Source organism: Macaca mulatta, chromosome X (genome assembly GCF_049350105.2).
Source record: "Macaca mulatta isolate MMU2019108-1 chromosome X, T2T-MMU8v2.0, whole genome shotgun sequence".
NCBI classification, from domain to species: Eukaryota; Metazoa; Chordata; class Mammalia; order Primates; family Cercopithecidae; genus Macaca; species Macaca mulatta.
The window spans coordinates 31,027,156-31,050,003 of NC_133426.1; the positions used below are offsets into that span (position 1 = coordinate 31,027,156).

General features: G+C 37.7%; 1 protein-coding gene across 15 annotated transcripts in view; it reads right to left on the minus strand.

Annotated features, from left to right (window-relative positions):
• The window catches only part of DMD (dystrophin), a 2,157,177-nt gene that overhangs the window by 22,433 nt on the left and 2,111,896 nt on the right, over positions 1-22,848 (minus strand). For all 15 annotated transcript variants that reach the window (XM_077988314.1, XM_077988313.1, XM_028842274.2 and 12 more), the window contains 2 exons: positions 7,219-7,462; positions 6,244-6,367 (listed from right to left, as the gene is read on the minus strand). In XM_077988314.1, coding sequence (XP_077844440.1) covers positions 6,244-6,367; positions 7,219-7,462 — 368 coding nt within the window. The remainder of the gene's footprint in view (positions 1-6,243; positions 6,368-7,218; positions 7,463-22,848) is intronic.

Genomic DNA, 22,848 nt, shown 5'->3' on the forward strand with positions numbered 1-22,848 from the left:
AGTCGGATGACTCAATTTAATCTGAGAAAAAAGAAAAGGAATGCTTTGCCATGGCAAGATATTCTTCAGTCTTCTGAAACATAACGATGGTTTCAGATCCCTTTCTTGAAAGGATGATATGCCATCTGACTCACTTCCCTTTCTTTGATTCAAATGCTGATAACGGTTTTATTTACTTAAAAAGTGATTTTAGCCAGAACCTATGCAGCCTATGCAGAGTAGACACAAGAATCACTCCTGTGATTCTGTCTGAATCTAAATAAATTATTTTCTCTTTTTTAAAAAAGGAGTTGTGTACAAGAAATTATTTTTTCTTATAAAGGGGACTGTGTATGAGCAAATACGCCCACCAACATTTTTCTTTGGATTTTAACCAGTTTCCAACTTGATGTGTTATCTTACTACTTGTGTATTTCCTGCCTTTCTCCAGTATTTTTTAGAAGAAAAAACACAATGATTTATCCAATACCCAATATTTGGCTTCAATTAATTTTTTTCCTTATGATATAGGACAGATGCTTTCAATTTCACACATAAATTCTGTGTGTAACATCTTTAATATATTATGGTGTACAATGTTGTTGCTGATTACCAGCTGATCAGTTTTGAATGGTGGTGAAAGCTAAATATCTTAAACGTGTGGGCTGTTCCATGTGTACACAAGAATGTATTGTGCTTGATTTCCAAAAAATTAACTCAATAAGCACTTTACTGATTGTCGCACAGAGTGTCCTCACATAGTAATGACAATGAGCAAGACTTATATCCCGTCCTTAAGGAGCTTAAGTTCTAGGGAGTTGTAGGCAGAAGCAAGAAGTACTAGTAACTGCCTGAAAACATGGCCGGGTGTGGTGGCTCACGCCTGTAATCCCAGCACTTTGGGAGGCTGAGGCGGGTGGATTGCTTGAGGTCAGGAGTTCAAGAACAGCCTGGCCAACATGGTGAAACCCTATCTCTACTAAAAATACAAGAAAAATTAGCCAGGCATGGTGGCAGGCTTGTAATCCCAGCTACTCGGGAGGGTGAGGCAGGAGAATTACTTGAATCCAGGAGGTGGAGGTTGCAGTGAGCCGAGATCATGCCACTGCACTCCAGCCTGGGCAATAAAGCGAGACTTCGTCTCACACAAAAGAAACACCACCACCACCACCACCGCCAACAACAACAACACCAGAACGATATAATGCATGATTAAGTTCCAAAAGAAAACTCACTGAGTGAAAAGAAAGGATGCTATATTTCAGGTTAAGAACATAATGTACTCAAGGCAAAAGAGCACATTTATTTATTCTGTTGTCAAACAGAAGGCATAAAATGCTTACGGAGGGGAATAATATGATACCATTTGAATGGCAGAAGAGGAACTGAAGTATCTGGAAGATAGCCTAGAAAGGGAGAGAGACCAAAGGCAGAGGAACCAATTAGGAAAGTATTCATATTGTCTGTTCAGATAATACATGATGAGGACTAAATTTGGGTAGAAGTAGCTGAATTGAAAAATTTTGTTCTTTTTTATAAGTAGCAAAACAGACTGACCTTGGTGACTGGATTGATGGTGGTGGAACATAGCTAAGGAAGGCAGGTAAAGGAAGAATGTGTAGAAAATGACTTTTTATAGATTGGGAAATTGGAAGAGATGTTCCAAAGGTTGATCATGATTTCAGATTGGGCTCTATTGTTATTTACAATTTTATCCAGAAGATGCTCAGGTGGGAGGTCTGGGCTGGAAATCTTAAGAGTTGTCAACATAGCAGAAGCTAAAGACTGGAAGGAGTGCCCAGGGAGAGTGAAGAAGGGTGAAGGGGATGGAGAATCTTGAGGAAAACCTTGATGTGATATACTGAGGATACCTTACCTATATGGTAATCTGGCATAAAACATTTAACCTGAACCCAATCACTTGGATTCAAGCAGACAAATTCAAATTGGGGGACATTCTACAAAACATCTAGCCTGACCTCTTCTAATATATCAATGTCATGAAAGATTTAAAGAGGCTGGGAAAGTGCTTCAGATTAAAGGAGACTACAGGGACATAACAAAATGCAAAGCTGTGCCTTCATTGATCCTGAATGAAAAATATCGCTATAAAGAATATTAATTGGCAGAATTGGAGGTATTTGAAGTTCTACATTAGATAACAGTATTGTTCTTTTTTGAGTGTAATAACTGTGCTTATGTAAGAATATCTTTCATTTTAGAAGACACATGTTCAAGTGTTTCGGGGTGAAGTATTATGTATGAAACATAACCACTGAGTGGATCAGTGAAAAAAATCAACAAACTGTATACACACATGAATATGATTAAATATGCACATAAAATATAAGCACATACAGTATATAAAGATACATTAAAATACAGATATACATGTTAATCTAAATATATGCAATCCATTTAACAACACATGAATGTAAAAGTACATAAATAGATATAAAGCAAATGTGGCAAACTGTTGAATTAATTGCAATTTTGCCGTAAGTTTGAAATTGTTCTAAATAAAAAGCTAGGGAGCCATTATGTCATAAACCTCAAATGTACATGATAAATTTTATTTTTTAAAAAGCAAAGGAATAGTTTACTTTTTAAATAAACAAAATATAAAATGCTTCAAAAAACAGTAATCTGGTGGAAAGTTAGGAGTCATCAGAGATAAGGAGTTGTTCGGACATCATAGATTTGTGTATGGAGCCCATGAGAGCCAATAGAGGATAAACATTGTTAATTTCCATTTTGTTCTGTATTTGCTTCCTCCAATAGAATGTAAGTTTCATTAGCACATTGTCTCAGTAAGAACTGTACAGAACACAAATGGTACATAGAGACTCAGTGATAAGTATTTCATGGCTTGAGGAAATATGTTGACTCTTTAGACACATCACCTAGTATGACTTGTCTCATGTATCACTTAAAAGAAAATCAGTCGTCGGGGATGTATATTTAAAGAATGCAGCTCTATCCAGAATGTGGTTCAGCAAATCCCAGCCTTATATCTCAAACCTTCAAAGCACGAGGATACACATTGCATTTATTTAAACACCTGTGTGCATCCTTCAAGAAGACGGTAAGGTTTTTTCCCTTTTTAAATGAAGTTAGCTTATGCAGTTTGATATAGTTTGGTTCTGTGTCCCCACCCAAATCTCATGTTGAATTTGTAATCCCCATGTGCTGTGGGAGGGATCCGGTGGGAGGTGATTGGATCATGGGGGCGGTTTCTCCCATGCTGTTCTCATGATAGTGAGTTCGTGTAAGATCTGATGGTTTAAAAGTGTGGCAGTTCCCCCCTTGTTGTCTCTCTCCTGCCGCTATGTAGCACTGGCCTTGCTTCCCCTTCACCTTCCCCCATGATTGTAAGTTTCCTGAGGCCTCCCCAGCCATGTGGAATTGAGGCAATAAACCTCTTTTCTTCATAAATTACCCAGTCTCAGGTAGTTCTTTATAGCCATGTGAAAACAGACTAATACACAGTTCAAGAAAAAGTACCTTTGAATTCAGTCTTTTCTTTCAGAGGACAAATTTAACCACACAGCTTATCCATTTTATACCAGCAAGTTATCTCTTAGCTTAACTCAGCCATTGGAATATAGCACTTTTGTCCTGGTATCCAGTTCTATCATGATCTTTTTAGCTCCACAGATCATCAGGTCCACATCCTAATGTGCATTTTAATTTGGGTGCTTTAATGGGTATGCTGCCTAATCCCCATTGTTAACAACCTAAATAATCAATGCTTCTAAGCACCCAGGGCTCTGAATCTCACCACTAAAATATTTGACTTAGTTTCATATACTTTACTTAAAAATGGGGGAAAATCCTGAAGTAGAAAAAAAACAAGAGGTACTAAAGCTCAGTTGTTTTCAGAATTTACCGACTTTGCAAATGCATACAATAGTTTTTCATGTAGTGTGTTACCATTTACAATCCCAACAGTTTATTAGCTATAGTTAGATCTCAGGTGGAGAGAGAGAATGTGACACAGAGGTTGCCTTAAATCATGGAGCTGTAGTAAATTCAGGAAAACAACCTCAAACATATCCTTTTCCTTCTCAAAAAAATCAAAACCTGGCTTTCCTACAAGGTTTGGCTTCTCCAGAGGAGGATGTGCCTCTTCCCACTGCTCCAGGTTCTTGAACTTCATCACATTTATTTCAACCACCCTGTCTCTTTCCTCAGAAATGCTCACCTCCTCAGAGCCCTCATCCATCTTCAACATCTTTTCCATCCTGATCTACCACTGTCATCATGATAAGGACTTCACCCCTTTGCTGATAAGCTCTGCAACGTTGGTCTCATCAACTCCATGAACTGCACTCCTTACCCGTCAGTGATCTCCAAGTAAAATCTTCAGCAGCTCACTGGGAGGCACCATCTTAGATGTATAAATTGCTTGAAAGTATTTTACTTCCATGATATCCAACTTTTGAATTTTCCTGACTCTGATCTCCAGATTTTTCACCATAAAACTCACCCACACCCTTGACTTTTCCTTTCTGTCCTATCCATTTTGGTTAAGGCACTTTGCCTCTCTTTATTCTACCCTCATGGAGGAGCTCAAGTATGAAATGAATTCCTGAACGCACCATCATATCAGGCAATAGAGCTGTAAGTGTACAGAATCAATGAGTCACAGGTCTTTTCTATTCCGTGAGGTAAGATTGAGAGGACCAAGTATAACCAGTTTAGGACCCAGGGAAAAGTAAGGATACAGGATGGAGCTGACTCATACTGGGCCTTTACAGAGAAAGAGAAATGAGGGAGGGGGACCAAGTATTTGTGGCCTTCATAAAACCCTCTGTTGTCTAGCCAGACACAGCAGGAAAAACCAATGAGCAGCTGGCTAGCAACCCCTGTCCTAGCCATTCATTACCACTGTAAAATGCCCTACTCTCGTTTTGACCTTTGATCATTTATGCCTTATCAGTTCCACCTTTCTTAGAACCTAGTCCTAGGCAGAGAACATTGCTAAGAATGAGAACAGACCATGTTGACCATTTCCTCAACAAATTCATCCAACTTCCGCCAAAGGCTTCCTTCTTACTTGGTAATGTTTCAAAATTGTCTTCACTTTCCTTAATCCTCATTCATTTTAAGATTACCTAGTCTTTCATTTCATTGAAACAACAGAAGTTTTCCACCTTCCCTTCTCTTAGCCTGAAATGGTTTCTCAAAATTACCCAATGCATTTATAGTGACCCAATGGACTGTGATTTATTTTAATTTCCATTGAGCTCTCTTTAGCATTTCACCTTGTCATCACATCTTCCTTGAACCTCCCTACTTACCCATCCTTTACTATTCCATCACCCAAATGGAGGTCTTCCCCAAGGCACTGGATCGAAGCACCTGTTATAGATTTTATAGATTTCTCATCTCACACCCTTCAGCAATCAATTCTATGAAACTCATTCTCAAGTCTTTCTAGTCTGCCCTCTTACTTCAGGTATAGATCTGTATCTTAATTTCTTTTGGGACATGACTTAGAAGACCTGTCAATTTCTCAAACACATTATGTCCACAATCAAAAGTTTCACTATCTTCTTCCAACCAAATCCTCTCCCTTCATTCCTTTCCGTAAAATTTGCAGTCAGTCCCCAGACCCTGGGAACTCTTTTTTTTTTTTTTTTTTTTTTTTGGAGACAGAGTCTCGCTCTGTCGCCCAGGCTGGAGTGCAGTGATGCCATCTTGGCTCACTGCAACCTCCACCTTCTGGGCTCAAGTGATTGTCCTGCCTCAGCCTCCTGAGTAGCTGGGACTACAGGCGCATGCCACCATGCCTGGCTAATTTTTGTATTTTTAGTAGAGACAGGGTTTCACCATATTGGCTGGGCTGTTCTTCAACTCCTAACCTTGTGATCTGCCCACCGCACCCTCCCAAAGTGCTGGGATTACAGGCGTGAGCCTCCACGCCCGGTCCCCTGGCAAGTCTATTTTTATAGAATAGTGTCACAGTCCTCTCCTCCCACATCTCTCAAGTGCAGGCCCTCAGAACTCACGAATCTTGGCCTTGGCAACTGCCTCCTAACTGGTCTTCTCACCTATACTAGTTTTCTGTGGGCCAGATAGAGCTGCCAGAATACATCTTTTTAGAATTTTCTTTTTAGATTTTTTTCACCTGGTATATGATTTTCAGTGGCCCCCTGATACCAAAATGAGTCAAACACCTATGGCCAAACATTTATGTCACTATAATGTGACTCTACCTTTCTTCAGATAACAAAATCTGAGAGTAGCTAAGACACTTACCCATGGAGTCTGAAGTTTGACTGCCAACCACTCGGAGCAGCATAGGCTGACTGCTGTCGGACCTCTGGAGAGAGGTAGAAGGAGAGGACACTGTTGTGCCATTCACTTTCGCCTCTGCCTGGGGCTAAGTCATCCAAAAGAAAACAGAATTACTTTTCACAATAAACATACAAATGTATAAATATGAAAATATTAAAGACACTCAGGACTCATAAATTTTGACCCTTCCTACTTTAGAAGCCCTCCCAAAGATTAATTTGGGATATTTCACTGTTGATATAATCCATGGATACTGTCTTTGTATCTGAACTGTTCTCCCTTATAAATTTGAGAAAAAATTAGAGCTACACTGGAATGAGACTATAAATCATTACATTAAATAACTGGAAGATTTAGAAGGTCATGTGAGAATGATGACACTATGTGAGAACTCAAAACTGTAGTGGAAAATTCATATCTTTGTGAAGTATTAAGTAACAAGATAGAACATAATTCACAATGTAAAATTCCCAGAAAGCCAGAACTATGTCCAGGTAGGTCTTCTGGCGATGCAGCATCTTGCTAGGTTTTCAATGGAGGCTTAAAGAACTAAATGTTAGGGATTAGGAGAAAAAAACACAAAGGTATACCAGAAAATATAACTAATTGCAAATGAAATAGTTCCATTTCAAGAAGTGAAATATTCACTTTTAGAGAACTAGTGGAAACCTTTTGGCGTTTTTTTTCCCCAAGATGTATTTCAAATTGGTCAAGAAAAAACCACTTTGGTAGGAAACAATATTTAACAAACATAAAAAAGACACAGTAGTTTTTCTATCTCCTCTACTTTTATCCTTTGATACCTATCACTTTGCCAGGCACATACCAAGCACTTAAGAATTGACGCTTGTTACACCTACAAAAAGTGCTCTCTGCGGTTTAGTTTTGTTCAAGAGGGAAAATGAATGTTTGTAAAAATCCCATCTCTCTCCTCACTTGCTCCAGCAGCTGCCTTAGCCTATGTAACTGTGACTCCAGCTGTTTATTGTGGTCTTCCAGGATTTGCATCCTGGCTTCCAGGCGGCCTTTGTGTTGACGGAGTAGCTTGGCCTCAGCAATGAGCTCAGCATCCCGGGGACTCTGGGGAGAGGTGGGCATCATTTCAGGAGGGGACGGCAGTGGGGACAGGCCTTTATGTTCGTGCTGCTGCTTTAGACGGTCATATTCTGCTTGCAGATTCCTATTGGCATCAAAGAAGTCAAAAAGAAAAAAAGAAAAAGAAAAAGAAAAAGAAGAAGAAGAAAAAAAGTAATTTGAATATCATCACCAAATTTTATATACCATGGTAGATAGATGCATCTGACTGCCACCAAAGAACAGCAAGCAAAAGAGAGGCACTAATGAATGGTTTTAATGATGACAATCTTACCAGTGCTAAAAGAACAAAACAAAATGTGAAGCTTTTGCCTGGTGTGTGAAGGGAGCCATGCTTTTCAATATTTTTATGTTATGCTAAAAGCCTCATGAGTGCTATGTTCAGATAAGTAAGCAATAAAGGATTTAATCACTTTGTAAGTATTTCTTTATAATGTCATGAGATTAAAAATTTTATACCTCTACAACACTGTGGTTTGCTTTAAACATTAGCAAATATTTTCAACAGAAATGTATAAGAATGGAGTACATATAACCATGTTCCGACCACCTCGCCTTGATAAGTTTATCATTTGCCGTATTTTCTTCAAAAGTTTTTTGAAGAAAGAAAGGATAACAGCCAAAGCAGAAGCTCCCTCACATGCCCGCCTCAACGCCATACCATTCTCTCCTCCCCACTGCCCTCAAGGAGATAATGCCACACTGAATTTCATGCCCACTGTTACCATGAATGTATAGACAAATATTAGGTTGAACTTAAAGATGCTGATGTTTGCCTGTATTTTTCTTTCACCTACAGAACCACCCATTTTATGTGATTCAATCTAATGGCATTATTTTGCACGTTCTTAAACTTTAAATTTAAGAACTTCATGTTTAAGAATATACATACCATTCTAAGAGTTGCTTTTTGCCTTCAACACCATTTTGGAGATTTCTCCAGGTCGATACATAATAGTTTGCTATTTGAACTGCTGTAAGGTATTACTATTCTGTTGCTTGAATATGCCAACATTTTCCTGTCCATGGACATTTAGGTTGTTTATAACTTTTCACTGTTATAAACAATGATGCAATGAACTTCTTTTATATACCTGTCTCCTTGGATACCTGTTTAAGAGATTCTTTACAGAATATAGTTTGATGTGGAATTGTTGGATCTTAGCAACATCTTCAACATTGCTACATGTCACTGAATTGCTCTGGGTGACAAATCGGTGGTTTTACCAATTTACTCTCTTTTCAGTAGTGAATAAGGTTTTCCATTTGACCCACCTCCTCATCAAATACTTGGTGTTATCAGACATTTAAGTTTTGGCTAACCTGATGGGTGCATTTTAATTTGCACATACATCCCTGATTACTGGTGAGGTTAAACTTCTTCCATGTTAACTGGCTTTTCATGCTTCCTTTACCCATTTTCCTGCTGGATTGTCTTTTTCTTATTAAAGTTTTGGATATGTTCTAGATGCTAATCCACTGTTAGTTATGTGCATGGCAAATATGATCTCCTACCCTTAGTGTAGCTTATCTTTAACTTTGTTTATGGCATCCTATGGTATAAAATATGTACATTTTAACATATCCCTCTATGTTCTCTGCTTTTGATGTTTTGTTCACGAAAATCTTTTCTTACACCTACATTTTTAAAGTTTAAAATTTGGTTTTTCACATTTAGGACTTTACCCAGAATCAATTTTGATGCTTGCTGTGAACATGCGATCTAATTTTACTTTTCCCCCATGGATAAACTATGAAGCCAATCTCATTCATTGTATAGTCCCTCTATTTCCCCCTGATTTCTAACGATGCCTCTGCAAAACATCAAGTGTCCATAAATACTCGGAGCTCTCTATTCTAGTCTGTGGTTCTATCTCTATATCCCTGTGTAGATCCCACTCTCCAATTTTAAATCAATTGATGTCTGATAGGCCTTCTCAGCCCACTTTGGTTTTCCTCAAAATTGTCTTGACTATTCTGACCCCTTTAATCTTCTCCATGATTTTAGTGTCTATTTTTCTGATTTTTATGAAAATGCTTGTTGAAATTTTGAGTTTGAATTACACTGAATTCATAGGTTAAACTGGGAAGAACTAAGGTCATAATAATTGAGTCTTCACATCCAAGAATGCAGTGAAGCTCCTTACTTACTGTGGTCTCATTTTATGTCCATTAATAATGTTTTACTTGTCACTCTTTTTTTTCCCTCTTGCTTTACAGGTTGGATGATTAAGTCATTTATTTTTTATTTTTAATGAACACACGTAGGGTTATATATTTCTTCTTTGGTACCGCTTTAATTATATACCAAAAGTTTTTATATACATCAATTGATTCAATTCAGTGCCTTATGTTTTGTAATTCTTACGGTGATTTTTTTTTTTTTTAACTTAACACATAGTCATTTAGGAGCACAGTGGTTATATTTCCATTTCCACTTCTTAGTGCATTTCTAATTTAATTGCATTTCAATCAGAGAATACCTGTATGATACTGATCCTTTGAAATTTAGCAATACTGCTTTTTGTGACCTAGTTCATAGTCACTTTCTAAAAATATTCACTGAGTACTTGAAACAATGCGTATTTTTCCATTGGAAAGATGGAGTCTCTAAATACATAGTGTGCTGCTTTTGTTTAACGTTAAAGTTGTCTATATCTTTACTAATTTTTATTTGTAGCTATCAATTTTTGTTAGAGGAGTGTTGAAATATAATTATGGATTTGTTAGTTTCTCCTTTTAATTCTATCACAATTCACTTTTTATATTTCTGGACCTATGTAGTTAGATGCACAAAAGATCCTGACTGTTCTTGTACTGTTTCTATGTAGTATACTATTTGTTCCTAATAATGTTTATTGCCATAAATTTTGTTCCATTTAAAGGTTTCTATGGCTATTCCACTTTCTTTTGGTTATATTTGGTTAATGTCCAAATAAATATAAATAGTATTAGCACATGTGAAGGTCCCAAATGCTTTAGGATTTACTGAGAATACAATTCCAATTGAGGACACTTCTGATATTTGATACCCAGTGACTGATTACAACTCTTGACATCCTCCTTCTGGTTGTGACAAATACCAAAATAAGATGACATATTTCTGTTGTTCACAGATGATATTTCATCAGGTGAGAGAAATTCCTATCCACAAATGTGGGAGATCTATATCAATGAGAAAAGACACGAAATATAAGTAGTGAGTAGCCAAGAAGAGTTTTCCCATTGTCCAGTTTGAGAAAGCAAGATCACCTCATGACCAGGTCTCCTAAGTATTTTCTGTTGTCCCATACTCGGAATGAACATTCCACAGGGGACGGCATGTCTTCCAAAATGCTCAGTTTCAAAAGGCTGGATCTCTACACTGAAGCAGAAATAAAACCCAATCTTCTCTTGTTTTTTTCTTTGTTTTGCTTCATTTTTTTTCATTCTACCCAGTACCTAACATTACAAGGTTTCCAGGAATTTATAGTCATGCAGAAAATCAATGTATGATCTTATTCATCTACAGAAATAGAATCTCCTATCTGTACTGATTGAAATCCTATTGCTATCAGTCTTCAAGGGTAGTTGTTTGCATAGTTTATTTCATAGCAATCTGATCTGACAAAGCAATGATGAGAAGAGATTCATCAAAATAAGTATGCCTTCAGTCAGATTCTGCACACGGGTCCTCTGGGTGTGCACCAATGTATGTAACTGTCCACATTAATTAAATCTAATTTCTGACAACTGGCAATCGGTTCAATGTTTCTGTGAACTTGAAGCAGTATCCAATGTTCACAAGGTCTCATTCCATAGGAATTACTTTCTATTTTTCCCTCTTCATTAAAAGAAAACTTCAACAAAATGTTCTAACTGGCAACACTTTTTATGTAAAATCCTATTCAAATTTTTCTTTCTACCAGATTGGGTCATCCATGGTGTTCCTTTTGAAAACAGTTTTTAGACATGGACCTCAGGATAGTACAATAAGCCATTATTGTCTTCCCACCTATTTTTCACGAAAGTGCTGACAGGAGACTGCCTTTTCTAGAGAGATCTTCCTTGGTGTCTTGATCCTGTGGGTTTAGTTGTCCACAAGGCTCTTCTTTTATGATTTATTTATAAGTACCCTTGTTCAAGAGGCATGGTTTAGTATATACAACACATTACATTTCTGTTTTGGTGGTTTCCAGTGAAAAACAGAAAAGGCTCATTTTAATCAGCCGAAGCTTCTCAAAGCTGAGCTGTAAAGAATATCAATTGCTCAATGCAGGCCTTTCTTTCCTTCCCAGATGTTTGAAATTTCTCTTGGGAGCACATTTCCTTAAAGACTCACATCCTTCTTCAATTCTGGAAGATTCTCAGCTATTACAGCTTCAAATATTACTTCTCTACCATTTCCTCCATTCTCTTCTTCTGAAACCTCTCAAATACACTCGTAAATAAACCTCTAAATTCCAGGAAGGTATACTGTAGAGCCTGTGGTCAATTCTCCATTTCTCCTAATTGCTTATTTATATTTCTTATCTTTTTCTGTGAGTGTTGTGCATAGTAATATTCTCAGCATCATCTTCTAATTCCCTTGCCTTCTCTGACAGGGCAAAGTCTAGAATTTATCCTGTATATTGAGTTTAGTAACTTCAATGACTAGTTTTTTTTGGCAAAGATATCTTTTTTTCAGATATAGTTATATTTCATCCATCTCTGTTTCAGTTTCTTGTTATTTTAGTGAATGGTACCCCTTATTTATGCCTTTAAGCATCTTTTTATTTTTATTTTTATTTTTTGAGATAGAGGCTGGAGTGCAGTGGCATGATCTCAGCTCACTGCAACCACCGCCTCCCGGGTTCAAGCGACTCTCCTGCCTCAGCCTCTTGAGTAGCTGGGATTAGAGGTGCCTGCCACCATACCCAGCTAATTTTTGTGTTTTTAGTAGAGGCAGGGTTTCACCATGTTGGGCAGGCTGGTCTTGAACTCCTGACCTCAGGTGATCCACCCACCTCGGCCTCCCAAAGTGCTGGGATTACAGGTGTGAGCCACAGCACCTGGTCTATGCATCTTAAATGTACTTAAAAATCTTTGTTGTACTAGTCTATCATTTTGCTTTCTTCTAGAATTAATTCATCTTCTTTTTCTTTTTGAGATAGGGTCTTACTCTGTTGCCCAGGATGGAGTGCAGTGGCACAATTATGGCTCACTGCAGCCTCAATCTCCTGGGCTCAAGCAATCCTCCTATCTCAGCCTCCTGAGTAGTTGGGACTACAGGCATGTACCACCATGCCCGGCTGATATTTTTTAAATTATTTTTTGTAAAGATGGCACCTCACTACATTGCCCTGGCTAGTCTCAAACTCCTGGACTCAAGCAGTCCTCCCACCTTGGCCTCCCAAAGTGATAGGATTACAGGTATGAGCCACTGTTCCCAGCCTAATTCATTTTTTGATGTTTAACTTGGGTGGGGGTGGCATCCCATTTCTTCATGTATTTTGGATCCTGGTTTGGAGACAAATTTTGCAAGGGATGTTTTGCATGTGTATATTTTCTGTTATTCTTGTGTGTGTGTATTTTCTATTTTCCTCTCTTTTTAAATTCATTCTCTCTCTCTCAGGTGGTTTTATGGCTGCTCCCAGCCATACCCAGGGGCTTAGAGTTTAGAGCTACATCTGTTGGTAGTGTGCAGCTCCTACATTGAGTGATACAGAGATGTCGCTCATTTCATTGCCAGGCAGTAGGTAGATTGGTTCAGGTCCTGGTTTCGAGGCTGTGATGCTCTCTTTCCCAACTGCGCATCTTTGCCTCTTCCCCTGGCTCTATGCATTAGGACCATAGTTGCGTATAAGCTGTAAGATCCCTGCAGCAAAATGTTTCTTTTCATGTTGCTTTTAAGTGTAAGTGTGTATGTGTATGTGTCTCTCTCTAGGTGTGTTTTTGTGGGGCTCTGATTTCAAATAGTAATCCTGGCTCTGGGCCACCACCTTGTAAGGAGAATTTTAATCCCTGTTACTACAGCAGGAGCTGAAAGCCCACAAAGTTAGCCCCACTTACAACTCACGAAGTCCTGTTTTGCTTTTTTTTTTTTCTTTCACATTTCTGGTCCACAGAGATGTTCATCTTGCTTTAAAGCCCAGCTATGTCTTTTTCATTTTTCACTCCATATATTATCTACCACTGGGTAAATGGTGGGAGCAAAGAAAGATGCCTTCAAGCAAGAGCTAATGTTATCTTAATCAGAAGCCTAGCAGGACACACTGATTTTGTAGATGTATAGTCAAGGTTCCCTCAGTATTAATTCAAGCCTTAATTCACCAGGCCAGGATTAAATGAGTCGAACAAGTGCTTTTCTCCTAAACAAACATGACATACATAAACCTCTTATTAAGCTCAACAGCAAACTTGATTTTGAGGGACTAGTTTTTCCTCCTGAAGCTCTGAGACAGGACAAGCTGTCATGATAAGGATTCTAAAAGCCAGAAATGGTTAAAAGAGGTATCTTGGCCTGCAACCAAGTGAAATAAAGTTTTTTGATTTGAGTTTAAATTCTCTTTTAAGGTATTTCCAAATGTTCATGAGAATTATCAAGAAGAACTGGTACTTGAGGGTTTGAACTAGAGATGATTTTTACTAAATGTTTTCTAATAAATGCAGTCATAGTCGCAGAGCTGTGTTAGGGCGTATTTTTGTTAGAGGTTGGGAAATTGAGCCATTTAGCCCTCATCAATTATGCATTTGAATTTTCTTATATTTAAAAACATCTATGCCAATACTTTTTGAGGCATACAATAATGTTAGTTTTGACACAGTATTAATGTAGGGGAGATCATTCTTATAAATGATCAAGGTTCCCTCAGAATTACTGTTCCAATGTTCCAAGGTAAGTTACTCTAATGTGTGTGTGTGTGTGTGTGTGTGTGTGTGTGTGTGTGTTTTATTCGAGACGGAATCTCACTCTGTTGCCCAGGCTGGAGTGCAGTGGTGCGATCTGAGCTCACCGCAACCTCTGCCTCCTGGGTTCACATTCTCCTGCCTCAGCATCTGGAGTCACTGGGACTACAGGTCCCTGCCACCACACCTGGCTTTTTTTTTTTTTTTTTTTTTTTTTTGTATTTTTAGTAGAGACAGGGTTTCACCATGTTAGCCAGGATGGTCTCGATCTCCTGACTTCATGATCCGCCTGCCTCGGCCTCCCAAAGTGCTGGGATTACAGGCGTGAGCCACCATGCCCAGTTTCTAATGTTTAACAAGTATACAATGTACTCGTTTTAACAGCTGACTGTCAAATTATATTATTACCAATACATATTTTGCTTTTCTTGAAGGTATACATGTACATCTCACCCCTAACGATTTTCTAATTGTTAGAATGTAGTCATGAAGTCATTTCAATACAGATGAATATAGGTCAGTGATCAGACGACTCCACAGAGAATCTATTATTTACATTCTTGATTATCTTGTAAATTATATTTCTCTGGTAGCTCCCTAAGGAACATTAATTCAAATTCACTACACATGGCTTCTGTCACTACAATTTCTTCCTGTAGCCAGTCATCCTAAAAAAAAGTCTTCTATCCATTATTAATTTCTTATTCGTATAGAGCCAAGAATCCCCCCATTCTACAAATATGTAGATGTATCTGATTAATTTTATGTCATAAAGTATATAAACTCTGTTGTCTACATACAAATTTACACTCAAAAAAACTTCCGAACCAACTAAGGGACATAAGAGATTAATCAAATTGGCAAGGCTTGTTGCCTTAACTCAACCTGCTGAAAACATGAAAGCAGCTAGCCCTTTTAGCAATGATTTATGAGTGCCTCTCTAGCAATCATAACTATTATGTATGATAAAGAACATTACAACAATCTCTGTGTAATTTATACTAATTTACAAAGGTCAAATGATTTCAATGTAAGTCATCTACTCTTTAAATGGAGCTTCCCTACTATGTGTAATTATATAGTTGTATAATGATATTTATGAAATAAATAAATGAAGGTAACTTTCCAGTGATTAGTGTTTTCTTAACAGTATCATACATTTAACTGTATACCAAAGCATGAGCACACACAGGGCTTATTTTGTAAGGCAGAACAACTACAAAGATTCCCATCTAAAAGGAATAGATCCAAAGAAATCTGAATTTACCCTCAAATAATATTAAAAGCAGCTAAATTATATCCACCAATCTAAATTCAGGCAAATGTAGTAAATCATACAGAACTATTACAGCAGCTATAAACATAGCAAATTAGCAGTTTTTTAAATGAAAGACAAATTCTGCAAGCAAGATGAATTGTAAAAACTGGAAATTCATAGAGCCCTTGAAATTACAATAAAGCTCAGCGCAGTGGCTCACACCTGTAATCCCAGCATTTTGGGAGGTAGAGATGGGAGGATCACTTGAGCTCAGGAGTTCAAGGCCAGCCTGGGCAACATAGGGAGACCCCATCTTTACAAAAAAATTGAAAAAATTAGCGATATGTCGTGACACATGCCAGTGGTCTCAGCTACTCAGGAGGAGGAGGCTGAGGTGGGAGGATCGCTTGAGTCTGGGAGGTTGAGGCTGCAGCGAGCCATGATCATGCCACTGCACTCCAACCTGGGCAACAGAGGGAGACTCCATTTCAAAAAAAAGTTACAATAAAGATGTCTAAAGCTGTACTGTAAAATTTTATCAAACACAAAGTCAAAAACACCCCTAAACTAGGTGGAAAAAGACATTAATAAGGATAAGCTCACAGGGTGAGAAGTAAGACTATGCATATTTTAGGTCAGCCTTAAGCAAAACAGTAAAAATGGCAGGACCCCTCCAGGTTCTTGTTTCTAATCATTTCTTAGCACTGTCCCCCTTTAAAACATTCAGAGCCTTACTTCCAAGCCCTTTCCTACTGAAATTTGCTCAGTATAAAGGTTTTATGTAAGACATTTAAATTTTACTAGGATTTTATAATAAAGTGCCATTTCTTCTAGTGATATCTGCGTTTTAAAACAGATGTCAAAGATTGTAAAGGAAAAAAATAAAAGCTTTGCCCTATCAGGGGAAAGGTTGAACAATGCCACTTTTTGACACCCTGCCTTTGTGGTGCCTTTCACCATCCATGGCTGAGGAGAGAATTAGAACAAGGCTTGAGAGATGGTCTTGGATTCAGAAGACCTTACTTTATGACTTACTTGCCTCTGCTGCTTGCTGAGGCTGGGCGCCTGACTTAAGCACTAATTCCGTTATGAGGATTATTAAGCCAGTATGGTCGACGTTCTATATGTCAAACTTTGTTTGAACCATGCCCAGCCCATACTGTGTTCAATAAATGTTGGTTACTATTATTGTTGTTATTACTTCTTTCTCTATATATTATTTACTTTTTGGATTTAGAACCTCAGATGTGCTAAAAACTTCCTATAAAAAGAAAGCACTTACATTATCTGAAATGAAAGCAATCTACTCAGACTTACTGAGCTTGGCAGAACATATGCATATCTAATGCTTAGAAAATGACTAATCACTCAGTATTTGCCCTGTAGATACCTGAGTTCTAGCCCCTAGCCATATTGTAGCCACCCCCAAATTTTGGAATTATTGTGTATCATCCATCATCTGTGCCTTAGTAAAGTTTATCACAGCTGAACATCTGGGCAAAATGAGATCATTAGGACGAGATTTCCTAAATTTGACCCAATACGCTAGGTATGTGATGAAACTGTCAAATTATAATATGTCTATGGATCATTGCTGAAATAAAATATATGGACCAAGGGTACAGGGTTAATGTATCTACATGGACTCTATTTTCTGGATATGTCCTTGACACATAGATCCATATCTTGCTCAAGTTCTAAGAGACAGAACATGACAATATTAATTGGCTTTAATTTCTTAATCTTTAATAACTGAGATGTTTTTCACAAATTCCTGATCAGGTACTAATTCATTACTGTCTATAGACTAAATGTATTAATCAGAAGTTGAACACAAGAAAAGAAGAATTCATAAGAAATGTTAACCACTTATTACTGGAAATAAGACAGACTAACAAAACTCAAGACAAAAATGGCAGTGGTTGGTCAGCATCAGCCAAAAGGAAAAACTAGGATTGGAGAGGTTTTAGAGGTGAAGAAGTCTAGTCCTCAGGAATAGGGCCATTGGGAAAAGTGTGTTTCCATTTTCAGACAAATACAGCAAAATATCAAACTTTCATTGTCTGTGGTCAGCAAAAAACCGTAACAGTCTCTAGAAGAATCATAATTTTAAGCTTTGTATGTCCCAGCTTCAATCCCTCATGTGTAGTTAGACTTAGTCTTAAGTTCTCCCAATAAATTCAGCTTGATAGCCTAGTTTTCACTCCCTGGAATGCACTGCTATATAGTCTTGCCATATATGATCCTATGGCCTCCTCTATTACAATGACAGAAACTAAAGAATCTTTTTTTTTTTTTTTTTTTTTTTTTTTTTTTTTGAGACAGGGCCTTCCTCTGTCACCCAGGCTGGAGTGCAGTGGTGTAATCATAGCTCACTGTAACCTTGAATTCCTGGGCTCAAGCGATCCTCCAGCCCCAGCCTCTTGAGTAGCTGGGACTACAGGCATGAGCCACCATGCCTGGGTAATTTAAAAAAAAAAATTGTAGAGATGGTATCTCCCTATGTTGCCCAGGCTGGTCTCAAATTCTTGACCTCAAGTGATCCTGCCACCTCAGCCTGCCAAAGTGTTGGGATTACAGGTGTGAGCCACCATGCCCAGCCCAGAATAATTTCTTTAAAATAATTACCAGTGCTTGTACATGAATGTTCATAGCTGCATTATCCATAACCGACAATAAGTAGAAATACCCCAAATGTCCATCAAGTAATGAGTAGATTAAAAAATGTGGTATATCCATACAATGAAATGTTACTCAGCATTAAAAAAAGAATGAAATAGTAATACAGGCTATAGCATAGATATCATTTTTAAAAGATTACGCTATGTGAAAGAAGCCAGTCACAAAAGACTGTATATTATATTATTTCATTTACATTAACAGTCCAGAATAAGCAAATCCATAGAGACAGAAAGTAGATCAGGGATTGTCTACTGCTAGGGTTGAAAAGAATAGTTGCAGGGGAAATGGGGAGTGACTTGAAAATGGGGATGGGATTTCTTTTGGGGGTAAAAATGTTCTAAAATTGTGCGATGATGCTTGCACAATTCTGTAATTAATAACCAGTGATTATTAATACTGGTTAACCTATTAACTAATAATCAGTGACTAACACACTTTAAATGGGTAAATCATATGGTATGAGAATTATATCTCAATAAAACTCTTATAAAAAACTAAATTCTAGATTCAAAATTTTATTTCTTATAGCACAAAAGATATTTCCCCAGTGAAGACAATAGCATTATAAGATTTTTATAATGCTTTCTTCTACTATGGAAAAATCAAGGTTTAACCCATGTACATAAAAGAAAAACTGTATGCACGTCTTCAGATGAGTTTTAAAAAGAGTCCAAAAATAAGCCCAGAAAATGCTTAAGTCTGGGTTAGCCTAAACAACTTGGATGGTTTCAATCTAATGGAAAATGACATCACAAACTAAACAGGTATATTACGGGGTTTTGGGAAAGAAAATAATGTAAGAAATGAGAAAAACAAGGAGATAGCTGCAAATCAACCCCAAAATCCATCAAGAAACAGAGAAACTCCAAAGGATATTTATCCATTCATTTTTATAACACATTTATGCACTCAGTGCTGTAGAGATGAAGATATATGTAGGACACCATCCCTTACCCTTGAAGAGCTCACATTCTAGTGTGTGGAATATTGTTTAGTTTCACCATGGTAATAAATCTTACTCAAAGGCAAAAAGACTGGGAATCATGCTCACTGCTAAAGCTAAAAATACAGATTATTTTTACCTTTGAAATTATCACCTTGATTTACTAGGAAATTACAGGAAAAGGATCATATGGATTTACTTAGGGTTTGTAGTTACAACAGATAGACTAGCACCATAAGGTAACTCAGAATTTGGAGACACAAGAAAAGGTCATATTTTAACTATTAAGAGAGTAAAAAAATAAAATGGGTGAGTTTAGCCATCTGCAGAAGTCATCCATTTACACATGTAATACCAACAGGAAACCATTTCTAACTGGGCTGCTCATGCCCAATTACAGTCAAGTACATCAGGAGGTCCTTGGTCTTCTATTTTACACAAACTCTCTTCCTAAGAGGTCTCTATCCTCTCCCTAGGCTTCCACCTCCTCCACGACCATGATCCCCTCCCCCAACTCATTATTCCTTAATCCAGACTTCTCTCTTCTAAGGCTTCAGACCTCTCTCTCCAACATTCTCCTGGATGTCTCGATTAGCCATGGGCTCTATAAACTGAAACTTGCTAAGCACCAAGCCACACGAGGTTGATATACTGATTATGCAACCTCTAAAATTTCAGTACCAGGAAAGGAACAGCATTCCTCAAGTAGCATTACACAGGACCATATAGTAGCTACACATCTTTGTAACTTATACCTTAATCTTACTTGAGATGAAAGCTATACCTGCATTTCTGTCATAAGATAAAGAGGGAGAAATAATCTTCCCATGTGTTGATGATACACTTTAAAATCACAATCCAGGAGGGGCCTCAAGCAACAACTGGCCTTTGCATTTAACTACTTACAAAGAAAGATTCCACAGTAATTGTGATGAAGCTAAAGGTGCTGTCTTTGGTAAACATCTTTCAAAGTTCAATCATTTAACAAGGAAGTTAATGCGTCGTCACTGGTGGAAATTTTTCTTGGCGGTTTGGGTGAAAAGCCAAGTTATTCAGTGGGATATGCTACAAAAATGGTGCAAAGAATTTTCTATAGTCATGAGAGAGAATTTAATACCTACCTTTAGATTTTTCAAACTAAATCATTCTGGCTTCTGGGTCTACAGGGTAACTGTTTCACAACTACAGCATATCAAAAGTTACTTTTGTGAGAAAAATCCAGGCTTCCTCTGTGGGCACCTGTTACAGCTTTATCTTCTGATGTTCCCAGAGACACAGTGGATAGGCTTCTCAGCAACTACAGTAGAGAGTCAACTATGCTATCCTCCTTGTTTTCAAAGTTTTCAAAGTTTAGTTCAGACTTGAATTTCTTTACCAAAGTGTGTTCCATATCACATTGCAGTTGGGCTTGAGGTCAAGTAAGTGGGAGCAACATGAGGTTAGACAAAGCCAATCAGGTTTCTTCACTTCCAAACTCCTCAGTGCAAATGCTAATGTAATGATGACTTTCCAGTATGAATGCTTTCAAAGTTTTTCTGTCCTTGGAATCCTTTTTTCTTAAGAGTATCTCAGTGGTATTCTGCAGAACACATTTGAGGCAACAGTGACCTTTATCCTTGGAGAACTGTCATCCTATCTTTGTTGTTTAATGTTAAGCTTTCCACAATTATCAAAGGCCATGAGAAACAGCCACATAAAATTTCCCTTAGGATTTGTTATAAAAATGTTGATAAGGACACTAGCCAATAATCACTTCAAGTGTAACACTGCTTACGAGTTCAGGACCACCACCCAAGTTTGAATACAGGTCCTGTTCCTTGCTGGCCATACGAAGTGTCCTTAATACTCTGTGCCACTTAATCTTCTGGAAACAGCCTCTCTTTCATAGGGTTGTTTTAAGGATTAAATAGGAGTTTATATGTACTCAGAAGAGTTCCTGTCCATAGCAGTCACTCAAAGGACAGCTATTTTTGTTATTATTATTACGTAGAGCCAGGAAAACAATGATGTTTCTTTAGGATGCTGCATGCTTCTTTAATTCAATATTAAGAGACAGACAAATCTTTGCTTCCCATTATCTCCCTGGCTACAGGGAAGCTCAAACTGAATCTGAAGCTCAGTCATATCAACTATGCTAATCCCTATGATGTTCATTGATCTATTATTTATATTGCAAGAATTGTATTGCTATGACTTTTTAAAGAATCCTTTCTGAAAACTGAACACATAAAATCAACATGGGAAATTTCCACTCAAATGTCCTTGGGCAAATAGAATTCAGTATGTCTGATACGTAGCTCTTTCTCTCCATGCACTAACGCTTTGCAAATCAGTTTTTCCTGGGTGCACTAGGTTGTTTTTGTTTGTTTTACAATGATCATTTCCCAGTTCCCAAATTAAAACATTCTGTAACACCCGATGCCTCCCCGTCTCCATTTTCCCTTGGTCTCATTCATTCAGTGACCTTCTAATTTTTCCATCCCCTTCTTCACTTGCCTAAGACATCCTTAGTTAAGAACCTGCCGTCTTTTAATGGACTATTCCACTGTACTTCTACCAATCTCTATGGCTTTAGCTTTCTGCCAGTTCAGTTATTTTTCTCAATCTTCCCCTCCTTCCTTCAAAAAGCCATCACTGTTTACCTGCTTATAGGATAAAACCCTAACTCCTTAGTATGATGCACAAAGTCGTTTAAACAGTAGTCCCCACTACCATTCCACTGCCCTGTTATTCTCCTCATTCCATGCCACACATTACTCACTGGTCCACCAGTCCGGAAAACTCATCCTTCCCCCCTCTCTCAGACTGGAAAACTCCCATTCAGTCTTTAACTCTTTAACTCCCATTCAGACTTTAACTCTCTCTTAAAGTCTCTTTGTAAAGGCCTCTCGACTCCCTCTGATAGAATAAATCATTCACCTCTGTGCCCCCAGAGTACTTGTAATACCAGGTTATAAGTAGTTGTTTCTATTTTAACTTTCTAAAAATAAATTTTGAGCTCCATGAGGGTAAGAACCAAGGCTTATTCATCTTTGTAGTCTCACAATTTTAAAATTACATTAAGTACTCAGTAACTATCTGCAGAATTGAACAGAATTACATCCTCAGGCCTGGTAAGTAGCTAAAGAAAGTTATGACCATAATCAATTCTACTATAGAGGGACAATTGGCAAATGAAGGCCAACAGGAGGACGAGGGTCTTCATGAAAAATCTAAAAACAAGGGGAAATTGGATTGTAAGAACATAAACTGTTCATCCAGCATGTTCTAGGGAGATGGCAGCTGTACTTGGAAGATATGAATATTCTAATCACCAGAGGGGTACTTCAGTTCTTCTGTAGTATAAAGCAGTCCTCACAAACATCCAATTTTAGATGCCAAGATTCTAAGCGCACCAGAACACGATTTTTATTGTGATTCCTAAGACACTGGATTCTAAGACACAGGATGCTATGTGCCTAAAAAATGAATATATTCCTCATTTTAATAGATCTAGTATTTGCACTTAAACCAGATGCTGTCTCCCCCTAAAAAAGCTTTAAGGCAACCTTGATAACATTTAATACAAGGCAGTTAAAAAGAGAGATAATTATGATAAAGGGAGAAATAAACTTTCATTCTGGGTTATCCATTCACTTCCATGAACTGGATACTATGAGTCAGTCCCCTCAGACTTCAATTAACTTTGGACAAACTAAAGGAAATTTAGTTACATTGGCTC